Source organism: Desmodus rotundus, chromosome 6, assembly GCF_022682495.2.
Source record: "Desmodus rotundus isolate HL8 chromosome 6, HLdesRot8A.1, whole genome shotgun sequence".
Taxonomy (NCBI): domain Eukaryota; kingdom Metazoa; phylum Chordata; class Mammalia; order Chiroptera; family Phyllostomidae; genus Desmodus; species Desmodus rotundus.
The window spans coordinates 24,188,310-24,212,035 of NC_071392.1; the positions used below are offsets into that span (position 1 = coordinate 24,188,310).

General features: G+C 35.3%; 1 protein-coding gene across 6 annotated transcripts in view; it reads right to left on the reverse strand.

The window, feature by feature from the left end:
• Positions 1 to 23,726, reverse strand: part of PHF14 (PHD finger protein 14) — a 179,719-nt gene that overhangs the window by 42,624 nt on the left and 113,369 nt on the right. For 4 of the 6 annotated variants that reach the window (XM_024577288.4, XM_024577287.3, XM_045185200.3 and 1 more), the window contains exon 17: positions 23,138 to 23,255. In XM_024577288.4, coding sequence (XP_024433056.1) covers positions 23,138 to 23,255 — 118 coding nt within the window. Of the gene's footprint in view, positions 1 to 15,774; positions 17,146 to 20,273; positions 21,505 to 23,137; positions 23,256 to 23,726 lie in introns of those variants that run through there. The other 2 variants (XM_045185199.3, XM_045185198.3) reach the window with 2 other exon arrangements.

Genomic DNA, 23,726 nt, shown 5'->3' on the forward strand with positions numbered 1-23,726 from the left:
GTGTTTCAGAAGTACCAGACATAGCTATATATTTAATCTTTATGTTTGTAAAAGCCATTTCATTTCTTTTTCCTGTGCAATTAAATAGAAAAGTGAATTAGGTACTAGTCAGGCTCATCATCATTAAGAGATTCTAAAACACAGACAAAAAAGTCCCCCCCCCCAAAAAAAAGCTAATAAGTAGGTATTATTTATTACTGAGGAAATGAGGCACAGAGAGCACGAGTCACCCCCAAATCTATACAGATACCTACACAATTTGATTCTGAGCCTGTATTCTTGAAGAATATTTGACTAAAAATATAGGGACACTGAGTACATCTAAGAGACTAATTTCTCAGAAAACACTATTTGTGTTTTCTGAGAAATGAGGGATGGAATAAAGTCAAGTGCAGAGGCCTGAGCAGGGTATATAAGTCAAGGAAGAGGTGGGTCCAATGCCAGGAGACAAAGAAATCAGCATGTTTCTGTGTGAGTGCTCACCGAGTACCTGTAACACAAGAATGCCTTCAGTGTTTTGACAACGTTTGCTTAGAGGACTATGTGTTGCTCTACCTAATCATTCACTGTGTATCCTTCTATAGTTTGAGTATACTCATGTTGATGAAAAGTGATTTTAGATATCTATATTTTCTTAGTAACTTGTTTTTAATCGTTGAACAGGTTTAATGATAATACACAATCATTTCTGAAGTGCTCAATGATAGAATAATGAATGACTACAGAAAGACCACTAATTAGCACTAACCTGGTCATTAACTAGCTGTGTAATCCTGAGATTAACCTAAGTTTATTTCTGAGTCTCACTTTCCTTTCTGTAAAATAAAGCATTTTTACTTTTAATAATCAATATTTTTGAAATTATTTAACCCTTTTAAGCGGAAGTGAAGTCAATTTAGTGAAGGTTAATCAGCATTTTTAATCCAAAAAAGAACAAAATTTTTGGCATGATTTTATCCCATGAAATCTTCAAGTCATATATAACAAAGCATGTAAAATAAATCTCATTGAAAAAGCTTGGAAATCAATGGTCTAAGTGATAACTCCTTTTCTTCTGGTTCTTAACATCCTCTAAAGCAGGGGTCCCCACCTCCTCATGCCACAGATTGGTACAGGTCTATTGGCCTGGTAGGAACGGGGCCACACAGCAGGAGGTGAGCAGCGGGCCAGCGAGCCAAGCTTTATCTGTATCTACACCCACTCCCCGTCACTGCATTACTGCCTGAGCTCCACCTCCTGTCAGATCAGCGGCAGCCTTAGATTCTCATAGGAGCACAAACCCTACTGTGAACTGAGCATGTGAGGCATCTAGGCTGCACACTCCTTATGAGAATCTAATGTTTGATGATATGAGCTGAGGTGGTGATGCTAGCCCTGGGGAGCAGCTGCAAATACAGATTATCATTAGTAGAGAGGTTTGACTGCACAGAGGCAATAGTAAATCAATTGTTTGCAGACTCATATCAAAACTCTATCAGTGAGGAGCAAGTGACAATTAAGCTGCATCTGGTGACAGGCTATAAAGCCATCCCCTACCCCAGGTCCGTGGAAGAAATATCTCCCATGAAGCTGGTCCCTGGTGCCAAAAAGGTTGGGAACCACTACTCTAAAGGGCTCCAAACAGACTTCAGTGGTTACAGATTCATGACATAGTATTTACAACCCTTTACACTATGGTCTCAATCTAACTTCCCAACCATCTTGCATTAAAAACAGTATTTGCTGAAAAGACTATACCTTCCTCCATTGAATTGCCTTTGCTCCTTTACTAAAAATTAGTTCATTTACATATGTATGTAAACTATATATATGTACATATACATATATATGTAAACTCTGTGTATGTATATGGAGAAAGAGTTTTATTGGGCTCTCTATTCTGCTCCTGTTCTTTTGCCGGTACCACATTGTCTTGATTCCTGGAGCTTTATAGTAAGTCTTGCACTCAGATAGCTTCAGTTCTCCAACTCGGTTCTCCTCCTTCTATATTGTGTTGGCTCTTCTGGAACTCTAGACTTTCCATAGTAACTCAGATCAGTTTGTCGATATCCACAAAATAACTGGCTAAGCTTCTGACCGGAGTTTCACTGAATCTATACTTCAGGTTGGGAAGAGCAGTCATCTGGACAATATTGAGTTTCCTATCCATGTACATAGACTATTTCTCCACTTGTTTTGTTATTTTGTTAGAGTTTTGTAGTTTCCCTCATATGGATCTTGTATATATTTTATAAGATTTATGCCTCCGTATTTAATGTTTGGTGCTAATTAAAAATGGTATTGTGTCTTTTATGTCCTATTCCAGTTGTTCATTTCTGGAATATAAGAAAGCAATTGACTTTTGAATACTAACAAATTCAAAGTGCCGAAACACTTGAACATCACATGAAAATAAGAATCTATGCAGAGACCTTATAATTTTCACAAAAATTAATTCAAAATGAATCATAGACCTAAATGTAAAATGCAAAGAAGATAACATTAGGAGAAGATCGAGGTGACCATGGGTTTGGCAACAACTTTTTAGATACAACACCAAAAGTAAAAAGTAAAACACACAAGAGAAAAAATTAAGTTGGACTTCATTAAGATTAACAATGCTCTGCAAAATGACACTGATCAGGGAATGAAAAACAAGCCACCGACTAGGAGAAAGTATTAGTAAAACACATACCTGATAAAGGACTACCACCCAAAATACACAAAGAACTCTTAAAACTCAACAGTAAGAAAACAAACAACATAATTAAGAAACAAGCAAAAGATACGAAGAGACAGCGCACTGGCGGGAATGCAAAACGGTACAGTTATCTTGACGGAAAGTGGCAGCTTCTTACGAAACTAAACATACTCTTACTATTCGATCCAGTAATCATGCTCCTTGGTTTTTCCCAAGTGAGTTGAGAACTCATTTATGGCCACATAAAAACCCATGTGTACGTGTTTATAGCTGCTTTATTTATAATTGCCCAAATTTGTAAGCAACCAAAATTGCCGTACACACAACAGACTAAGTATACACATACCTAGATGAATAGACAAATCAAATGTGGTACATACTGTATGATTCCAACTGTATGACATTCTGAAGAAGGCAAAACTTTGGAAACAGTAGGAAGATCTGTGGTTTCCAGGGGGTTGGGAAAAGGGGCAGAAGGGTAAATAGGTTACAGCCTACTGGATTTTAAGGGCAGTGAGACTATTTTGAATGATACTGTAATGGTGGATATATGACATCATACCTTTTTTTTCAAAACCCACAAAATACACTGCATTATAAAAACTGAATCTTAATGTAAATTATGGACTTTAGTTAACAATAGGGGAAAATCAAAATAAATTTTAAAACACATTAGCAACTATTATTAGTAGAATTACTGCTTTCAAACTATTATGCAGTTTCCCCCATACCAATTGTACACATTCTGTTTTTCTCTAAGGATTCCCCTATGTTGCTTCAAATACCAGAAAGGCCTTTGAAGTTTGGTCTACAGCCATACCACCCAGAACGCGCCCGATCTCGCCTTAAGTATGGTAGCACATGGTAGCAGTATACTTCCCTGGCTTCCTAAAGTTAGATTTAACTACGTACTTTGTAGAATGTAAGCTGTACTGACATGTGTTAATTTCCATATATGATTTTTAAAGGCATTCTGCAATTTGCCACATTTCCTGCTGTACTACATTGGACCATATGTGTTGAAATAAAACTGCCATCAGCTTGGGTCCCTGAGTAACCAAATGTAAATACTTGCTCTTCCAATCTATACTTGCATGAGAAACCAACAAGTGTTAATCCACCGAAAATTTGGTATTTTTTGTGTTTATGCTGTATAACCTAGCCTACTCTGATGTACTTTCCTAAACTCTATGAAGTATTCGTAATTCCATTCTAGTGACATGTTATTCACAATTTCTTTTTGCTTCTTGGAGCTAAAAGCAATGTTCCTCGTCTCTCAATTCCCACACTAGCTCATCTGTACTTTCTAACAGCATTTAATACTTTACATCTTGTATTGTAATTATATGCATACATGCCTTATCTGTCCTTCAAGAACATAAATATTTTTAAAGACCATATCATATCTGATTGTCTTAGTATATCTGCAGCACCTATCAGACTATCTGGCAACCCTTCTGAATACTACACAGACTCTTATTCAATAAAATGCGGTCCCTCATGCAAACATATTGGTAGGCCCATCAAGAAAAACAAAATAACCTGGCTGGTATAGCTTAATGGATTGAGCGTAGGCTGCAAACCTAAGTAAGGGTCGCTGATTTGACTCCCAGTCAGGACACACACCTGGGTTGCAGGCCAGGTCCCCAGTAGCGGGTGCGCGAGAGGCAGCCACATATTGATATTTCTGTCCCTTTCCTTCTCCTTCCCTTCCCCTCTCTATAAAAATAAATAAATAAAATCTTTTAAAAAAGAAAAAGAAAATACCTGTATAAATAAAAGTTACTGTTTTTCAAAGTTATATAGAAAAAAATACAAAATAGACATTTCCTTGAGATTACTGTTACACTCTTTCAACAACTCCAGTGTTATCCTTTCTGGAGGACAGTTTTTTGTTTTTTTTTTTTTTAATTTAGGACTATATCTCTATTCCATAGAAATCTACTATAAACTACAATTAAATCTACTATAAATCTACTATGAACATTTAAGCGTTTAAATGTTCATAGAAATGCTGAGTGAGCTAGATAGGATCAGAAACTATTCTAAGAAAGGATATTACTTTCAACTTGCCCAGTAGATATTTTATGTCGCTTACACCAATTCTTTTCTGCATATTTGGGCCACGGCTGCAGGCATTTATGTTTCAGACATCATTTGTTGTTTCAGCAAGTAGCCTTGGCATCTGGGGCAAAAAGTAGAAGCCACCTGCACTCTTCCACTGCCATTCAGCAAAATAAAGGTTTAAAACATAACTTCAATAACAACTAATGGGAAACAGGCTATCAGAAGCAATTTTAAATCTAAGAAAAATTATGTGTAACATTCTAGCTCCTTATCTTCAAGGAAGTATGAAAGAAATATTCTCTACCATAAGAGTTTGCAGTCTAGCTGGTAAACAGAACCTAAGCATATAAAGATGAATAAAAATATGAAGAAACATCTACCAAATACCAAATGAACAGTCTAGCAAAACAAATGCACAAGAAATTTAGTCTAGTCCCAAGGATAGTAGAGAAAACCAGGATTTAAGCTGGACATTTAATTTTTAAAAAATCAGGACAGGCCTGATGATATTTGTAAGTGACAGAAGGGAGGAGGGAGCAAGTGGTAAGAGAGAGGGAGATAGAGAGAGAGAGCTATGTGGAATGTGAGCTTGGCGCCCTACTGTAGATGGCCTTGAAATTCAAGGAGGAAGCCCTGACATCCGTCCTGTAGTATGGGCAAAGGAAAGCTCCTTCCTTGAGTTTCCAAACTTGGAGGGACATGTGAAAAATCATCCTCCAAAATGACTGACTTGGAGAAATACTTCTAAGATGCCTTCACGAGACTAGAAAGAGATTCTGAGGAGAAAGATTTTTGGAATAAAGAACAAAAGTGAGTGACTTACTTACTTTTCTTCTGAGATAAGAAATAGAGATTGAGGTAGAGAAAGTAACAAAGATTAAAGTGGGAAAAGTACAAAGGCTATTTCTCAGGTTGAGAGGAGATAAGATGAGGATATGGCCCCTTTTTCCTCAGTGAAGCAAAGGAGTCACTGATAAGTGAGAAAGCTGGAAGTAAAACTGAGACGAGATGCGTGGCAAAGATTGGAAATAACTGCCATGAGAAATGTGACAGGGGGCTCACATGATGGCCATGAGGCCTGGTATAACTGAGGAGGCACATTTATGGTGAACCCAAGTTCATGATCTCCTTCAGTTATTTCTGGCCAGAGAAGAAACGGTGAGAAGAATCACTACCGTGGATCCAGAGAAAGTTGAAGAATTGTAATAGAGGGCTGTAATGTTTTGAGAAAGTATACATTAAAATGCCACATCCTAGTTTTAAAAAGAACGATGGGGTTTAGTCAGAAGGAGGAGGATGTCCTGGAGGTTTGGAGAAGAGCTGAGGAACTGGCAGAAGTATTTGAAAAGGTGGAAGTCCTAAGGAGAAAAGACTACGACTTGAGTCACGGTAACGGGGCGTTTGACATGCATTACAGGGCTCAAGGGGTGGGGGGCATTTTTCTCTCAATCCCTCATAACTAGTCTAAAGTTTCTTTTTTAAAAAGATATGCACTGAAAAAATACTTCGGGAAATATTTCCTTTGAAGGAAATATTTTCTAAAGCATTTCAGAGCAAAAATTGGTCTGGTAATTCAAAGGAGAAGCCTGAAGAATGAGGAAAGGTGAGACTGGCGAGTAAGGATTTCTTTAGAAGATGTACTTTAAAGGAAGCCCCTACATAAGAGGGATTCTCTGAGAAGCACTCAGAGAATTTGTCCCCTAGGGGTGTGAGGGGCACAGACTGGGTGGTGATGCATGTCTGTCTAGCACAGTGACAGAGCAACAGAGAACCCTGCAGGGCTGCAGGGGGAGCGACTGCTCTTCTGAGCTCCCAAGGCAAAGGTCTGCATGCGCTCACTGAGGACAAATGAAGACTCATGAAAGAGAGCAGACTCCGGTTGTCTAGAAAGGCATCTAACCACAGAGGACAGCCTAGTGGGAACGAGGTGATACCAATCAAAGAGGAGGAAAGAAACTTAAGTTCTGAAAATGAGTTCTAAGTAGCCCACAGGAGAAAGCATCTCTCACATAAAGGGAACTGCTGATAGGAAAACTCTAGCAATGACAGACAGCTAAAAACCCACAAAGGAAGCAGGGACAAGAGGCAAAATCCAATAAGGAGGCCCCTTCCAAACTAGAAACTTCCCAGTTTGAAGTAGACTAAGATGGTGAGAGGAGAAACTCTGAACTGGTTGAGAGACTAAGCTGGGCAACGTTTTTGATATGTTTTTTAAAAAGCTATTAATACCTCAGGGAGACTGAAAAAAAAAAAAACAACCCTGTAAGATATGCCCTAGAGTCATTTGAGAAAAGCCCCAAGAGAGCTTGCTTAAAGTCACTGGGCTGAAAGAGTTCAGTTACTTTCTATTTGCATCTTGCCTGAAAGTCAGGAAAAGTATTCACCTTATATCTGAGTAAAATGGAAGACTGGTCTTTTAAAAATAGGAATTTGGATAGCCCTTAAAGCATTTCATACAGAGAAAGACCAATTCCATTGTCTCCTAATGTATTCTTTATTTAAAATTAATCTGAAGGGTTTTTGTTAAAAAGTGTCATTTCAGACTGCAGGATTTTGTTTTTCAAACTGCTCTGAGGAGTAGAAAATAAAAAGGAACTAACGACATTTGAGCGTATTGGGGAAGTAAGTTCCTATGTCTGGGAAGCTTTTTACAGATAAAGGAACACAAATATACTTGACAAATACAGAGAGAGAGTAATGCTGCTTTCATTGACTCAGAGGAAAACCAGGAAGGTGTGAGAACGTAGAAAAGAAGAGAGAATGTGGAGACTTGGCCAAAAATCTTGAAGACAGAAGGCGCACCTCACACACAAGTTAGATTCATGAGGAGCAGGCCTGGGAGTGCTCCAGAAGAAATGGAAGACAAGACCACGCTGAATATAGTCTATTCTGTGCACAGGTTAAAGCTTCCACACTGTCACTAATGACACAGGAAAAAGGTGGAGAAATGTTTAAGTTACACAGCAGTTCACCAGCATGAGAAAGAAAAGAATGCTCTAAAGATATTTACTTGATTCACAATCTCAAATGGCTTAAAGTGGGGAAACATTAGTGGTAAGTGAACTAATGACTGGATCCTGGAGTAAATGTTAAATTGAGTTATTAAATAATGATGTTTTGTTGCTGTATATGTTGAAACTGCGGCATTAGAATAAGAAAACAATGCTTAAGTACCTTACATTTATTACTTGCTTTAAGCTACCTATATATCTCTGCTTTGATTCACAAGTGCCTGGTAATCTGAATTCAGAAATCTGATTTTAGAAATAGAATTAACAGAATACTACTTGCCTTTAAAAGTTAAGGAAAAAGTTCAGTCCCTCAGGATCACAAAAGTGAACTAATAAAAATGCTCTGATGCAGCTTGAACTTTTCAAAGTGATTCTTAAAAATTTTAACCTCTGTGAGCACACTTTAAAGAGTTTTCAAACCAGTGAAGCAGATAATCATTTGTAGGCATTATGGAAGGTACAGTTAACAAAAAACCGAGGGAACTGCAGTGAAGATATATCACTACAACATAAACCTTTAAGAAACCTTCAGAGAAAACATTAAAAGAGATTGCATCTTAGGTGACCAGCGTTTAAATTTAGCATATGAATATATTTCAAAAGAAGAAAGAGAACAGTACATTAAGGCTAAAACAATTGGTAGAAGCCAGAGACCACAAAAGGACGTAGATGGCTGACCTCGGTCACAGGTGGGAACACAGTGCAGTAAAAAATAGTTAAATATATGAACCTTTATCTGTGAAGGAGGAGGTAAACATTTTTTTAACTTTTTATTGGTGAAGTAATCATTTCATACTGTTCGATGAACAAAAGAACCCAAATGAGTCTAAATTGCATTATAATTTGTATTTGATCCACTGACAAACAAGGTATTTTTTTGAGTAGAAGGAATTTTAACTGCAGAAGAATGCGGATATTGAGGAAAGTGTACAAAACCTTCCCATTTGTACACGAAGTGGCTGACACTGCACGAATCAGAATACTCTTAAGCTATCTTTGCAAAGAGCTTGAATGTGGTTGGTTTTAGTTCCTTTTCACAATAAAGGTTTTCAAACTTCGCAGCTCATGGCATTAAGAAGAAATATTTGACTCAGCTAAACCATAGGGCTTAGCGCCTAATAAAAAATTCGCTTTTAGTTCTCTTTCCCTTACCCTCCCTCCAAGTATGGCAGGTTAGACTCTGCTGGCTCTATATAAATCACCCATATTGTCAAGTGGCCGCTCTCTTAACACAGATACTTATTTCATTGAATTTTACGAAGAAAAAGCCTGGAGGAGTAACAGTCTATCTTCCACACCTTACAGTGCGACCGTCTTTAGTCAATTGGTTTGTTTTAAGAACAACCTCCAGGTTCCATGCCCTTACTTGTTAGAAAGACCAAAACAGATCCTCCTTAACAGTTAAGACATTTTTCCTCTTCCTATTACCAGCAGTGTTTATTTATGAAAGAAAAATTATCTGAGTTTCTACATTTTGAAAAGCCACAATGGCTTCAGGACAAAATCTAATTGAGAATCTTTTGCAATACAGAAATAGAAAATGCTTATTCCGATGTATGTATAAAAACAAGTTTCTAAAATACAGGCAGATGTGGGTTTGAATCTCTCTTACACCACTTATTAGCTGTGTCATCCTTAAATTCTTTAAACTTCATTTTTCAAGCTGCAGAAAGGAGATAAAAAACAGTAACTACCTTATAGACTGTGGTGAGAATTAAATGGGACTATAGATTTTAAGTGCTTACATAATGCTAGGCACATAGAGGTGCTCAATAAATGTCCATTGCTGTTATTACTGCAATGGCACTTTCTTATTTTAAAATTGTTCATTTTTTTGATCCAGCAATTATAATGAGAGTATAATTGCAAAGAAATATGGAACGGTACTTTAAAAATCTGGTTAGAAAAGAGTATTTAACATGAAAAATTATTCTATATATAATTATGTGGAAAAGGCCATTAAAACAGAATGTATATGATTGCAATTTTTAATTAAAATTTTTTAATTACAGTCAACATGCAATATTATAGTTTCAGATGTACAACATAGTGATTAGACATTTACATAACTTACAAAATGATCACCTCAGTAAGTCTAGTAGCCACGCGACACCAAACATCCGTGACTGTTTTTATAACTGGCAATTAGTACTTCTTAATCTGTTCACCTATTTCACCCAGACCTGCAACCGCCAACCCCCCTGGTAACCATCAGTTTATTCTCTGTATCCATGAGTTTGTTTCTGTTTTGTCTGTCCATTTGTTTTTTTACATTCCACATATAAGTATAATCATGTGGTACTTATATCTTTCTTTGCCTGACTTATTTCACTTAGCAAAATTCCCTCTAGGTCATCCATGTTGTTGCAAATGGCAAGATTTCATTCTTCTTTTATGGCTGAATAATACTCCATTGTATATATGTACTACCTCTTCCTTATCCATTTGTCTATCCATGGACACTTAAGTTCCTTCCATATCTCAGCTGTTGTAAATAACACTGCAATGAACATGGGATGCATGTCTTTTTGAATTAGTTTTTGGATTTCTTTGAATACCTATGAGTAGAACTGGTGGGTCATATGGTAGTTCTATTTTAATTTTTTGAGGGAACTCCACAGTATTTTCCATAGTGGCTACACTAATCTGCGTTACAACCAACACTGCATTAGTGTTCCCTTTTCCCCACATCTGCACCAGCATTTGTTGTTTGTTGATGTATTGATGATAGCCACTTTGACAGGTGTGAGGTGATCTCATTGTGGTTTTAATTTGCATTTCCCTTATGATTAGTGACGTTGAGCATCTTTCCATATGTCTATTGGCCCTCTGTATATCCTCCTTAGAGAAGTGTCTATTCAGGTCCTCTGCCCATTTTTTAATCGGATTTCTTTTTAGTGTTAAGTTTTATGAGTTCTTCATAAAATTTTGGATATTAACCCCTTAACAGATATATCACTGGTGAATATCTTCTCCCATTCAATAGGTTGCTTTCTTCATTTTGTTGATGGTTTACTTTGCTTAATATGATTGCAATTCTTAAAGAGTAGGTTGTAGTACAATATACTACCAAATGTAAGCAGAAATGTAATACCTTTAGATGCTAAAATTGCAGGTCATTTTAAGTATTTAAATTTTTTGAATTTTCTAAATATTCTACAATGACCATGTATTACATTTATAAAAAATTTAAACACACACACACAAAATATGTAACTTATTTTTCTGACTCCAAGTTTCTCTAGAGAGGTAGAGTCAGAGCAAATAAGTAAGGAGTAAAAGAGTGAGAAGCGCATCTTTTTTTAAAGCAAGGTTTTACACAAATGTTATTAGTTCTTTTATATTAAAAATTACTATTTTGAATTATTACTTTCTAGCTTTAAAATTAAACAAAACTTAAGAGACTGACACCTTAATTGTGGCACATTTAATCATAGCCCCAGAATAATATTTCACTTGGAGATCAGTTAATATGTATTCTCCTACTTAAGTACTAAACTTTGTAGTAAAAGGAGGCCATTAGATAATGGAAATGGCCAACTAGAACTTATTGGTAAACTTATCACTACATTATGTCTCAATTAGACCAAAGGATAATATTTTAAAAGGCAGAAAGTCTCTCCTGATGAACATTAATTCAGAGAAAGTAGATGGATCATTAAATCTAAATCCCAACTTTTCCTGTAGCAAAACTGTGTGGTAATGAGCTCTGGGTATGGACGATGAGACCTGCAGAGTGAGAAAAGCAGCCTGTGAAAACAAGCCAAAGAAGCCGATCAAAAAGACTGAGACACGGTCTGCTAAGAAGGGGGAAAACCAGGAGGGAACAGGCTCACTAACGGCAAGAAAGGAGTTTGTAAAAAGTAGGAAGTTACTAACAGTATCAACTACCACAAAGAAGCAGCAAAAGATGAGGCAGAGTCATTAAGGAAGATTCTTGTTGGGGACAAACTGAATACAGCTCAGGGAATATCCTTGAGATGTTGCTGGGCAATTCCAGAACTCAGAAAGAAGAACGGGCATATGGTGTATTAGTAATCACGGGATGCTGTCACACTGAACCTGAATCAGGTGTCATCCATTTTCCTTGAACCTGCCTCTGGGGTTGAAAGACAGTCCCATTACAGAACAGCAAAATCTGAATACTGAAATTAGAGACAAAAGTACCATATATGTAAGGAATTTAAAAGAGATTGCGGTCTAAGCAGTAGTTCTGAAATTTTAATAATCATAATCACCACCCACGGTGTTTATGAAAATGCTGATTCCTGTGCACCACTCCAGAGATACTGGTTCTGGTTTAGTGGGTTTGCATGAGGCCTTCCAAACCGAGTGTTTACTAGTACTTTAGAAGGTCCTGGTGCAGGTGGTTTGGTTTGTGGACTACATTCTGAGGAGAAATCATAGGCATTTGGGCTTATGTGAATTGACAAATGATGATAACTATAAATTATGGTGAAAATCAGAAGATTAATTTTTGGAAAAATAATGCACAAAAAGGAATAAAGTCATGTTCACCTAACCTATTCAAGTGAGTCAAAGCTAGTTTCTAGGGCCCTGTCACAATGAGAACTGAAGCTAAGAATTTAATATCGAGCAGGACTGGGCTATGCTGGGACTACGAGGCAGTGCAGGATACTGTGGCCCAGTCTTGTAACTTGCCTTCTTCAGCATTTTACCAATAGAAAATATATTAAAAACAGTAGACAGGATATTCCCAGAGATACTCATTTTTTAAAGTAACGTGAAGACAAACAAATTTCTACCCTATAATTAAGGAAGTACAGTTATCCCTATTGGTGGTAGACTGGCTTCTGAACTCCTGGGGATACCAAAGCCCTTGGGTTGTCAAGTCCTTAGTCGGCCCTCCAAACCTGCAAGGGCTGCATCCCTAGATTCAGCCGACTGCAGTTCTGGGTTGGCTGAATCCTTGGTTGTGAAATCTGAGATACAGAGGGCTGACCGTGATTTCCTCCACTGGGACTCGGGAGCAGGTGACAGAAAGGGAGAGAGAATGGGTGTAAAAATAGGGTTCTGGAGCATTTACATGTATAAATTATTGCCCTTTCACCCATACAGATAAAGGCCATGTTGAGATTTTATCTTTCTAAAAGAAAGGCATGAGTGGCATCTGAGAATGAGTATAATTTCCTTACTTGAGAATGAGGCTTTCTCTTGGCATAAATGCTGTAAGACACACTGAAGGCACATAATAACATTATGAAATTCCAAATGTGTTTACATAGTGTGCCCTAAAGGTTAATACCCTTCATTTCTATACTCCACAGTGAATGGAACATGCTAGCCCAGAGTTTCTCACATTTCCATCCTTAAAAGTATTACAACATTTACACAACAAAAGGAGGAGTGTCTGATATATGCCTGCTCTCTAAAAGACATTTGTTAGGCTTGATGAATCTTTTATTATCGAAAACTGCATACACCTTGACAAAGTGGGCACATAAATTATCCTACATCCGTTTTCAGTGTTGGTTACTTTTAAATTATTTTGTTTTTACTTTTTATCCTTATTTTAGTTTCAAGTTTATAGTTTTAATGACCTTGAGAAAGAAATAACACCCCTACACAATGTGGAGAGAATTTATTGAATATTTCCTAACCTATTAACACAACATGTCTTCAATTAAAAACAGGTTTACTTTTTATGCACGTATCAGTGATACCTTCCTATTCAGTACTTGGTGGAGCCATTGGTTTAAATATGAAAGTAAATATTTACTTTCTAAATATAACGCCTTCTACTTGTAAGCTAAGATAAAACCATTAATATATGATCTGTGTGATTCACAGAGGACCGTGATTGTATACTTAATGTGAAATAGTCATTGCCATCAATATAAAAATACCAATTATTTGCTAATGACATACAATAAATTTAGCAAAAAATACCTTATGTAATACTACATAATTTAAAAAGTGTAGAGAGCCAAAGGTGCCTTAGTTTAAAAACAGGTTAATTATAAAAATACTCTTCCTTGCCTCTTAACTCTAGCAGGATGTTAAAATGAATATATTTTTAAATGAACTTTTTTGTGAATAAAGAAATTAGACATGACCTTACTGTAGCATGAAACACAAGAGATAAGAAAGATTTTTCCCTGGTACGTGTGAAGACAAAAAATAAAACACAGAAAATTGCTCTTCAGGTTACTTTTTTAAAAACATTTTTTACATTTACAAATCAGAACATTATCACTAAATTTGAACTTTTCTCTCTGTGATTAAAGAGAGATGCCATTTGCTGAGTATCTCCATTATTCCCAGTGATCGCCACTAAACTTTTCACAAATGAGGAACCCGAAGCTCACTACAGTGAAGCAACTTGCTGAAGGTCACCAGCACTGTAAATAGTTAATATATGAACCCAATTTATATCTCTTGAAAGCTCATAAAGCTATTTTTTCTACATCATATTGCATAATTTGACTTTCTAAGTATTTTAAATTATTCTATTTTCTTACTCAACAATGCCTCAAATTATAAGAAACTCCATAAATTTAATGACACATTTTTATGAAAAAAGATATTATCACTTAAAGATAGAAACTGCTTATAGATACACATCTGAATTTCAGGAATGTCAAAAAATAAATGTCAAACTGAAAGTAATATGACATAACCCACTCTCCCTATGTCCCCTAACCCTAGTCTATAATTTCTTATTAATCTTGGTAAGGGTTCCATTAGAACATCAAGATTAGAATGCTTAACTATATTCAATTTCCAAACTCAATTCCATTAACCATCAGAGTTTATTCTTTGAATTTTCTAGCTCAGATTTGAAGAAGTCTATGTTAATTGTAGGCAAAAAGGTACTGCTTAAACCGCAATATGTAGGTTAAAAAGACACTTTTTAACAGATAAGTAATTCCACAAAATGATGAAATGAACTAAATGTTTAATAAATTAGAAGGAATAAGCTAACTGTATCTACATCTAGAATACATGAAATCACAAATAATCGGGTGTGACTTTCACAGATGTGAGAATAGACTAGCTTAGTTCGACCAGGACCATCTTTCTGCAATCAAGCATGTCTCCGACACACACACTACACACAAACACTAGAATAACAAGTTCACATAACTCATACACTCTACATCCCTTCTGAATTTATACATCGCCATATTGTAAAGCCCAATTTTAATATTTCAAATACTAGGCTAATAAGGTAAAAATAGTACTAACTTTTTCTACGTGGTAATGAAATATCTTTCAGCTTAACTACCATATTCTTAACAGCAGACTTTTTCTTCCTCCAAAATGATAAGAAATAGAACCATAAAAAAGTTTAAAAACTAAAGGAAAATATGAAGTTGGTGAGTTCTGAGAGACAGCCCCCCGTGCAGCACCCTCCTGCACTCTGACTGCTCATCTCCGTCACGATGCTGTTTCGCGTGGCCGCGGCATTCCACGGCACGCTATGTAACGCATGGGCCCACGGGCGGACTAAATGAGAAAATGGCTTCATTCTTCCAGTTAGTAGTAAGAGTAACTTAAAAAGCAATTTTGTTTCTCAAATTTGTATATTATTAATATAGAACACATCTGTCTAATTTTTGAGGTTCCAATCATTTTCTTTCTCTGTGAATATGATGCTGAAATATATAAAATATGTGTTGTAAACATTGATAAATTTTACATAGAGGAAAGAAATCAGATTTTTGAAAAGATTCTTAAAGAATACCTAACCATAACTTATTGAAGTAAATCAATATGCTTAATGCATAGTACACAGTCCCCACGAAAACTACCTTAGGTTACAGAACTAAGCAGATCAGCAGAGATTCTAACTTTATTATAAAGAATAACCATAAACAGTCATGGTTTTGCTGAAAAGTGTTACTTGATAAAAACAGTACCTAGGGATAGGTTTCAGAAACATGTCTAGGACAATCAGGTAACGAGCCTCTGGGCGGGCAATCGTGACAATAAATAATAAGTTCAGCACATAAAAGTTCAGTTTAAACAAATTCTAAAAAAAGCACAGTGGAATTGTTTATGGCTATTACTTTTTATTGAATTCACAAATCACTGTTGCCTGTCCAGGCAACTCCATTAGAAACTAAGGGTATAAAAAACATACAAAATTTTGCCTGCCAGGGAAAATGCTAGAGTAACTGGCTACATGTTGAACTTGGTCTGGGATGAGGTAGAAGGTCAACTGGAAATTTGTGGGCTTTATCACACACACTAACTAAGAGGAAATCTAAAGGTTAAATATTTAACTGTAGCCATCATCAAGGATAAGCGTCCCATAGTTTTAATTCTCAGACAGGTTTGTTCCATGGGATTCTAATGGAGGGCATTGTACACAAGTTTTCTCCAGATGTTTACATACCCACACCAGTAAAAAGGCAAATCAACACTCATTAAAGTTAACTAAAGTACACTGTGGCAAGCTCTCCTGCTTGTCACACAAATGCTAGAAGAATACTGAATTAAGACAGTTAGTGGTATAAATTTTACCTGAAAATGACTTCTCTGTCAACCGTGTTAAATTCAAAGATTTAAAATTTAAACTAATGTCAGATAAAATCCAAGAATCCCAATGAATAATTAAAATACTAAAAAGTCCTTTTTTATGAGTCAGTTATGTGCTTCAAATTTAAAAGAACCTTAAAGGATAACTCATTTTAATTTTATATTTTTCATAAATCTTCATGATACATAAAATTCAGACATCCAATTTCTAGTATTTCCAGGTTCAATTAAATGTTCTTGCTTAATGTATTGTGGCAAGGCACTCCTCGGAGAGACTGTTCTGATCCATTATTAAAGAGGCAAAATTCTCAATGACTATCTTACTTGAAAATATTGTTTCAACTTAAGTATATCAGTTATAGAATTCTAGTTGCTCAATGCAGAAAATTTGCAAAATAAAATTTTTAAAAATATCTTACTTCCCCCTACTCAGGGATTTCTAATACAATGATTATCAAAAAATACCACTTGTTTCAGTTGGCATTTGTAGTTCCAGAAAAATCTTTCATTGGGACTTAGATGAGATTTCTATGCATGTTTGTGACTTAAAAAGAGTAGTATACTAGAAAGATCAAATACAAGCAAACCGCATGGAGGTCTCCAAACTAAGACAGCTCATCTAGTACTAGGCATGTTCACTCTGTGCTTTTCCTATAACAGAGCTTAACTACGGGTGAAAAGCTGAAATCGTAATTGGCACAGTCACTGTGAGATAGATGATGTATATTTAAATTCTCAGTGGCACTTGTGAATACAGATGACTTGGATAAAGCACCTTTAAGATAAATACTTATACATGTTCATTAACCAAGTCCATATAAGTCGTCTTCATGTTGGGTGTCTCAGCAGACGGAAGCTGTTGCAATCTGTGTCAAGTGCACCCTAGAAAGAGACCGAACAGTGAACTGTGCCCTGCATTTTAAAAATACAGTATGAAGTCTATTTTATATTTTATATGTAAGTATACATGATAATTTTTCAGTTTCAGTTAAAGTTTGGCTTGGGTTATACGTATTGTGTGTATTTGTTTTAAAATTCTAAAAAAGTTCATTTTTAGCTTGAAAACTTTAATAGCTCAAGAACTCATAAAATATATAAAACAGTGGTTCTTATTCCTGACAGTTCATTAAAAGGATTCGAGGAGCTTGTCAAAAACATAAACATCCATCCTCACTCCCTCTCTCTTTCCTTCCTGAGCAGTTCAGTCTAAAGCCACCAGGTTACGGTAAGCAAAGTAAGTATCCATGCGGTGTGGGCATAAAGGGTGAGAGAGGTGAGTTTTATATCGGGGATTAATCATGTAAGAATATATATTAAGGATAATGGGAGCCAGTTTTCTGTCAGGGAATTACAAATCTGGACAGGAAAAAAACTAGAATGGTTTATAATACCAGTAAACATATAGAAATATAGATGTAAATGTATATATGTATAAATTCACATGCAGGCACACCTTGGAGATATTTTAGGTTTGGTTTGAGACAACTGCAATAAAGAGAGTATCACAATAAAGCAAGTCATGAGAATGTTTTGGTTTCCTAGTCCACATAAAAGTTATGTTCACACTACACTGTATTTTACTAAGTGTGCAATATCATTATGTCTAAGAATACAATGTACACACACACACACACCCCTTACCAAAACATGACACAGAGACACAAAGTGAGCAAACACTATGGAAAGATGATGCTGGTAGACTTGTTCAATGTCAGGCTGCCACAAACCTCCAATTTGTAACACACAGTATCTCTAAAGTGCAATAAAACGAGGTGTGCCTATACATACATCTAATCCTTGGCATTGTCTACTGAGAAGATCTAGTAGGAGCAACATCCCAGTGACAATGAGCACATCTGGTACCCATATGTTGGTTTCTAAATACCACTGTCTACTAAAAGGAATCAGAGCTCCTTGGATAAATAGCTGGTTCCAGGAAATAGGATAATGGAAAGTACATGTTGAGCCAGGAACATTTTTAGTAAGAAAATAATTCAAAGATTGCTGATCATGTCAAAAGGACACAAATGCCAATTTAAAGTGGCAGAAGCCAACCCAAAGTGGCTTCCACTAACCACATCTGGGACAATTTGAAAATCAAAATAAATAATGATAATAACCAGTATAACCCATTGGGGAAAAAACAGAAAGTGAAAATTTGATGAGGAATAGGATATTTACACAGTTCCAGGTTTCTTCCCTTCACAAATTACCTATTAATTAGAAAGGGGAAGAGAAAGGGGAAGACTTTCATATAATTCCTAATTTGAGCAATTAAAGTTAACATCACTATCTGTGGTTCAAATAAAGGTCACATGTCACCTGAAAGTATAAAATGAACCTAAAAACAAGACAAGACCAGAAAAACACAAAGTGAAAGAAGTTTTACACAATAACTATCCTGTAATCTTCAAAAGGGCAAGATAATAAAAGTCAAAACATAACAAAAACTAGGGACTACAGCCCTGGCTGGTGTGGCTCAGTGGACTGAGTGCCGGCCTGCAAACCAAAGAGTTACTGGTTTGATTCCTAGTCAGGGCACATACCTGGGTTGCGTTCCAGGTCCCCAGTAGGGGGCGTGTAAGAGGCAACCACACATTGATGTTCCTCTCCCTCTCTTTCTCCCTCCCTTCCCCTCTCTCTAAAAATAAAATAAATAAAATCTTAAAAAAACAACAACTGGAGACTACAGAAACATGAAAACTAAATGCAGCAAGTGATCCTGTACTGGCTCCTTTTGCCATAAAGGACATTACTAGACAAATGACAAAACTTGAATAGGGTCCGAAATTTAGATGGTAACAATGTATTAACATTAACTTCCTGATGTTGAGGGGGTTTATATTTCAGAAATGTGGGAGGATGAAAAAACACTAACAGTTATAAAAGAGAAGTTACAAATACACTCTCTGAAAGATTACTCAAGGAGCAGTATATGAGTATGGTCTTCAAATACTTTTGTTGATATACCCCAACACTAAAACTATTTAAGTATGCAACTTTTCATAAATGTATATATGTAAAGTTATATACTTGTCCTATAGCATGAACATATTGTTCACATTATAAAGCAGACTCAGACATAGAAATTAAAATGAGATATAACACAGGACTATGTTGATTTAATCAGTCATCTTGTCTACCTCCTGTGGTGCAAACATTGGAGGACTCTAGTGAAGGGAATGGATTAAGGGGGAGATGAGTCCAGTACACCTATTTAAATAGCTTGTAAAACAGAAGGAAATGATAGAATGAGAAAAAAGTGAGTCACTGAATTAAGTCAGTAGGAGTAGAGAAAAGGAGCTAAGAGCAGACTGGAGAAAGATTTAAGGGAGAAACCTTTTACAGGACTTAGGAAGTGATGTTCTGTATGGAACAAGGATGGGGAAGGCTTGAAGATGATTCCAGGTATTTGGCTTGGGTGAACTGATGGAAGTACAGATGGAACAAGTAAGAGATGGGTGAGGTGGAGGAGGAAGAATAAGATACATTGTTTTTCCAGGCATATGTCATTCACTACCAATAGTACTTTCACAACATGGTGAAGAGCAAGAAAGACATAATTCATGCTGATAGGAAGTGATGAACTAGCTCCATTGAAAATAAACATAGTTCACTGTCTGGAGAGCTGCTCCTGAATCAAATGTCTTCAAAGCATAGCCTATGGGAGAAGGTATGTTTTGTGCATGTGGATTTCCATGTGTTGGTACATGTGCAGATTTGTGTCTCCATGTGTTCACATGTAACAGTATATATGCATCCATGTAGCTGGTCATTTTTCATGAAAACTAAAGTGGCTACCTAGGTTTATGAAGTGTTGATAAGACAGAGAAAGTCTTATCATGCTATATCCATGGGTTTGGTAAAATGAAAATTTATTCTATATACAAACATTGAATCATTATACTGTACACATGAAACTAATATAATGTCATAGTCAGTTATATCTCACTTAAAAAAAAGCCATTCTACTTTTAGGTGTATTGTTATTAAATTTATTTTATTAGAACTACACTTAGGCATATTTTATCTTTCACGTGCTAAAACTTAAAATTATGTATTTAGATATGACGGGTCTTTGTACACTTTTATGGAAATTCTGTAAGAGTAATAAGCATAATCAGTGACATAATGACATAAAGCCTACAGCAAAAAGCCTATCACTTGAAAGACAAAGTCATGTATAAATCTATTATATTGCTGAGAGGAGACATGGCAATATTTTAGAGTTTCCCTCAGTGTGTAAAGTTTGGAGACAATGTTAACAGGTAAATAATGTTTAAAGTGCAATGCATTTTCAAACACATATTACACTATATACCCTCACCTTGTATTATTTAAATTCTAAGCTAAGTAAATCATTTCCTATTTTGAAGTAATATTTTTATACTAAAAGTTAACACTTCTTAGACTTAATAACCCTGACTACCATGGAGAAAGGAAGTTAGATATATATTTTATGGCAACAACAATTTTACACTCACTTTCCTACACCTAAATTTATTGGCAACTAATTCACTTCCTTTCTCTGGCAGTAAGTACTTCTGCCTCAACTTTTCATGTCACTAAAATACATGAGCATGGCAAGTATACCCAATATTGCCTAACAAATAACATTCCACTGAAGCAAAGACAGAAAAAATAGAGGACAAATTATATTAACTTGCATTCTGGGTTTCTTTGAGGCCCCAAGATGACACTAGTTTCCCAGACTCAGATATTAATAATCTACTGCTTTTCCAACTGAACAGCTTCTGCAGCAATGCACTGACTTACAAAGCATGACATTATCTACCAATGCTTTCCTGTTGGGGCCAATACTAGCAAACATCTTCAAGAGGAAATGTGAACAGAAATATACTACCTGCTGGTCAAGAATGGAAGTCTTCAAAAGTAGGGAAAACAGAGTTGATATAACACAAATATTCAAAAAATGAATCGTTTCCTTAACTTTCAGTTTAACTGTGATATTGAACTTAATTTTTCATTGGAAAAAAGTGTAAGTCTATACTAGTCATGTTGGTATGATAAACATATGAATCCATTTCAGTGCTGCTGTTCTTACAGTAAACTACGACATTCCAAAAACCAGATGCCACCTTTGGATGGAACTTCAAAATGGTGCTTGATTTTAGCTATTCAGTCACTGGTCAAACAGAGTATAGCAAATACAGTGCAAGTTTTCTAACAATGTGCCATTCTAATGGATTTCCATTCAGAGTCCAAAGGCCTAGTTACTCCCTGGTAGAGAGGAAAAAACAAAAACAAAAACCATCTTACCCTTCTCATGATATACTCCCGAACTATTTGAAACATGTTCCCTTGCATTTTCAATACTCATTAATAAAATTACTACATAACATAAAGCCACTCTTTGCATTTAATATAATGCTACATATTTATAGCAGTATAGAACCTTTTCAAAAGAATGTATGTAAAAAAATATATTTATAAGAGGCGATCAATCCTTTTTCAAAAATTGCTTTCCTACTTTGCTTGTTGAGGGTAGGACAAAACCATGAACAAAGAATGCACCTAAAATTGTTCTTTATTACAAAGAATTCCATAAGATAGCCATCTAAAATCTATAGTAGGCAACTAATATTTTATTAAAATACAATTTTGATAGCATTTTTAAATTATGCAATAAAACCTTTGATATTAAATATGCTCCCTCTTAAATATGGATCTTAATAAACTAAATGGAAAATAATTCTTGATATTGTATAGTTTAAAACCTTGGGCAAATGATTTATTATGAAATAAAATGAATACTGTGTTCTATTTTAATAATCACTGTACAAGTATTTTAATAAATGTGTTATTTTTAAAAACCTTTAAAGAGTCCTTTTTCTATATCCAAATGCTCTTCTGCATTTTTTAAGTTAAAAAAAAAAGTTTACAGATGGCCTTTTGGTAAGTGGGAGCAAATCATTTTAACAAATGATAAAAAGAATATTTTTGATTCCATGATCATATAGGAATTCAGTATCAATTATAATTTACTCTAGGACAGATAAAGGCATATAAGTGGCATTTTAAAAAGGATGGCTTGATGTCCATATTGCAAGACAGTTAATTTCCACTGTCTATTTAAGGAAGAACAATTTGATTAACCTACAGCTGACCAGAATGTCTTAGTTCAAATATATCCAATATGTCTGTCAAATGAATCAAAGCATTAGGAGACTAGCTATTCTTCATTTTGTAAAGAAACACAATAATCTTAAACTGTAGATTTCTACCACTTAAGGTTATAATAATGATATTCAGAAGACATAACTTCAGTAGTTTATATTTGGAGACAAACTATTAAACAATCTTATTAGAAATTTCATCCTTTCTAATTAGCTAAAGTAAATATGAGAAATAAATATTAGAATATAAAAACTAGTTTTCTCAAAAAACAGACCTTATAAACATTCAAAATATACTTATTTATTTAAGATCAGTCCTCTTTTGGATTTTATTGGTTATTCTTTTAGTTAACATTCATATCTATTACTATATATTCTTTTGGTCAAAACAAATTTCTGTGACTCAAGTCAGAATTTCCCTACTAGTCTCTATTTCCTAGGTGTGGTATGTTAGCAGAGTTTGATTTTATTCTGGCTACCACAGTACTGTTTGATAAGCTACCGTAATATAGAGAATAACCAAAACAGCTAAAAAAATATTTCATAGAGGAAATTTCTATAATTTAGTAGAACTGTTTATTCTATAACTTAAGGGCAATAAAATACCCATGGCAATATATTTTTTAAAGTACATTAGATTAAAATGTTGTTCCTTCATATTCAAATCCCTGTAAAGTTAGGAAGTTGATGGTATGTATCAAAACAACACTTTTCCTTACAGGCTTTTCCCCTCGTACCTTGGAAGACGAAGAATCGCACTCCTGGCATATCCACCCATAGCCTGTCTGTTTAGGAGACTTTTTCAAAGGAGGATCCAGACAGCCAAAATGGTAGCACAGCCTGCATTCATCACACCTGCAAGGTAAACACATTTATGATTTTTCTAAATAATATTTTTAAAACCCTCTTCCAAAGACAAATAGCAAACTATTGCACATTTCAACTTTAACACTATTAATTCTACCATTACTTTATGAGATTATTAAATTAATGTTTATAACAAAAAACAATCTAAACCTGAAATAATAGTGGTAGGAGAAACAAAATATAACAATAAATTTAACAAAAAATATCATTCAGAGCACTTTGAAAATAGAAACGTTAAGAGTATATGAATAAATGTATGTGTGTAGCCATATGTGTTTAAAAACTAACACAACAATGTCAGCTTTGAACTTCAAGAATTAATCATTTGCCCATTAGATAACTTAAAAAAACAACAGCCAAGATTTGGAAACAGCCTAAGTGCCCATCAGTACATGAATGGATAAAAAAGCTATGGTACAATTACACAATGGAATACTACGCAGCAGTAAAAAAGAAGCA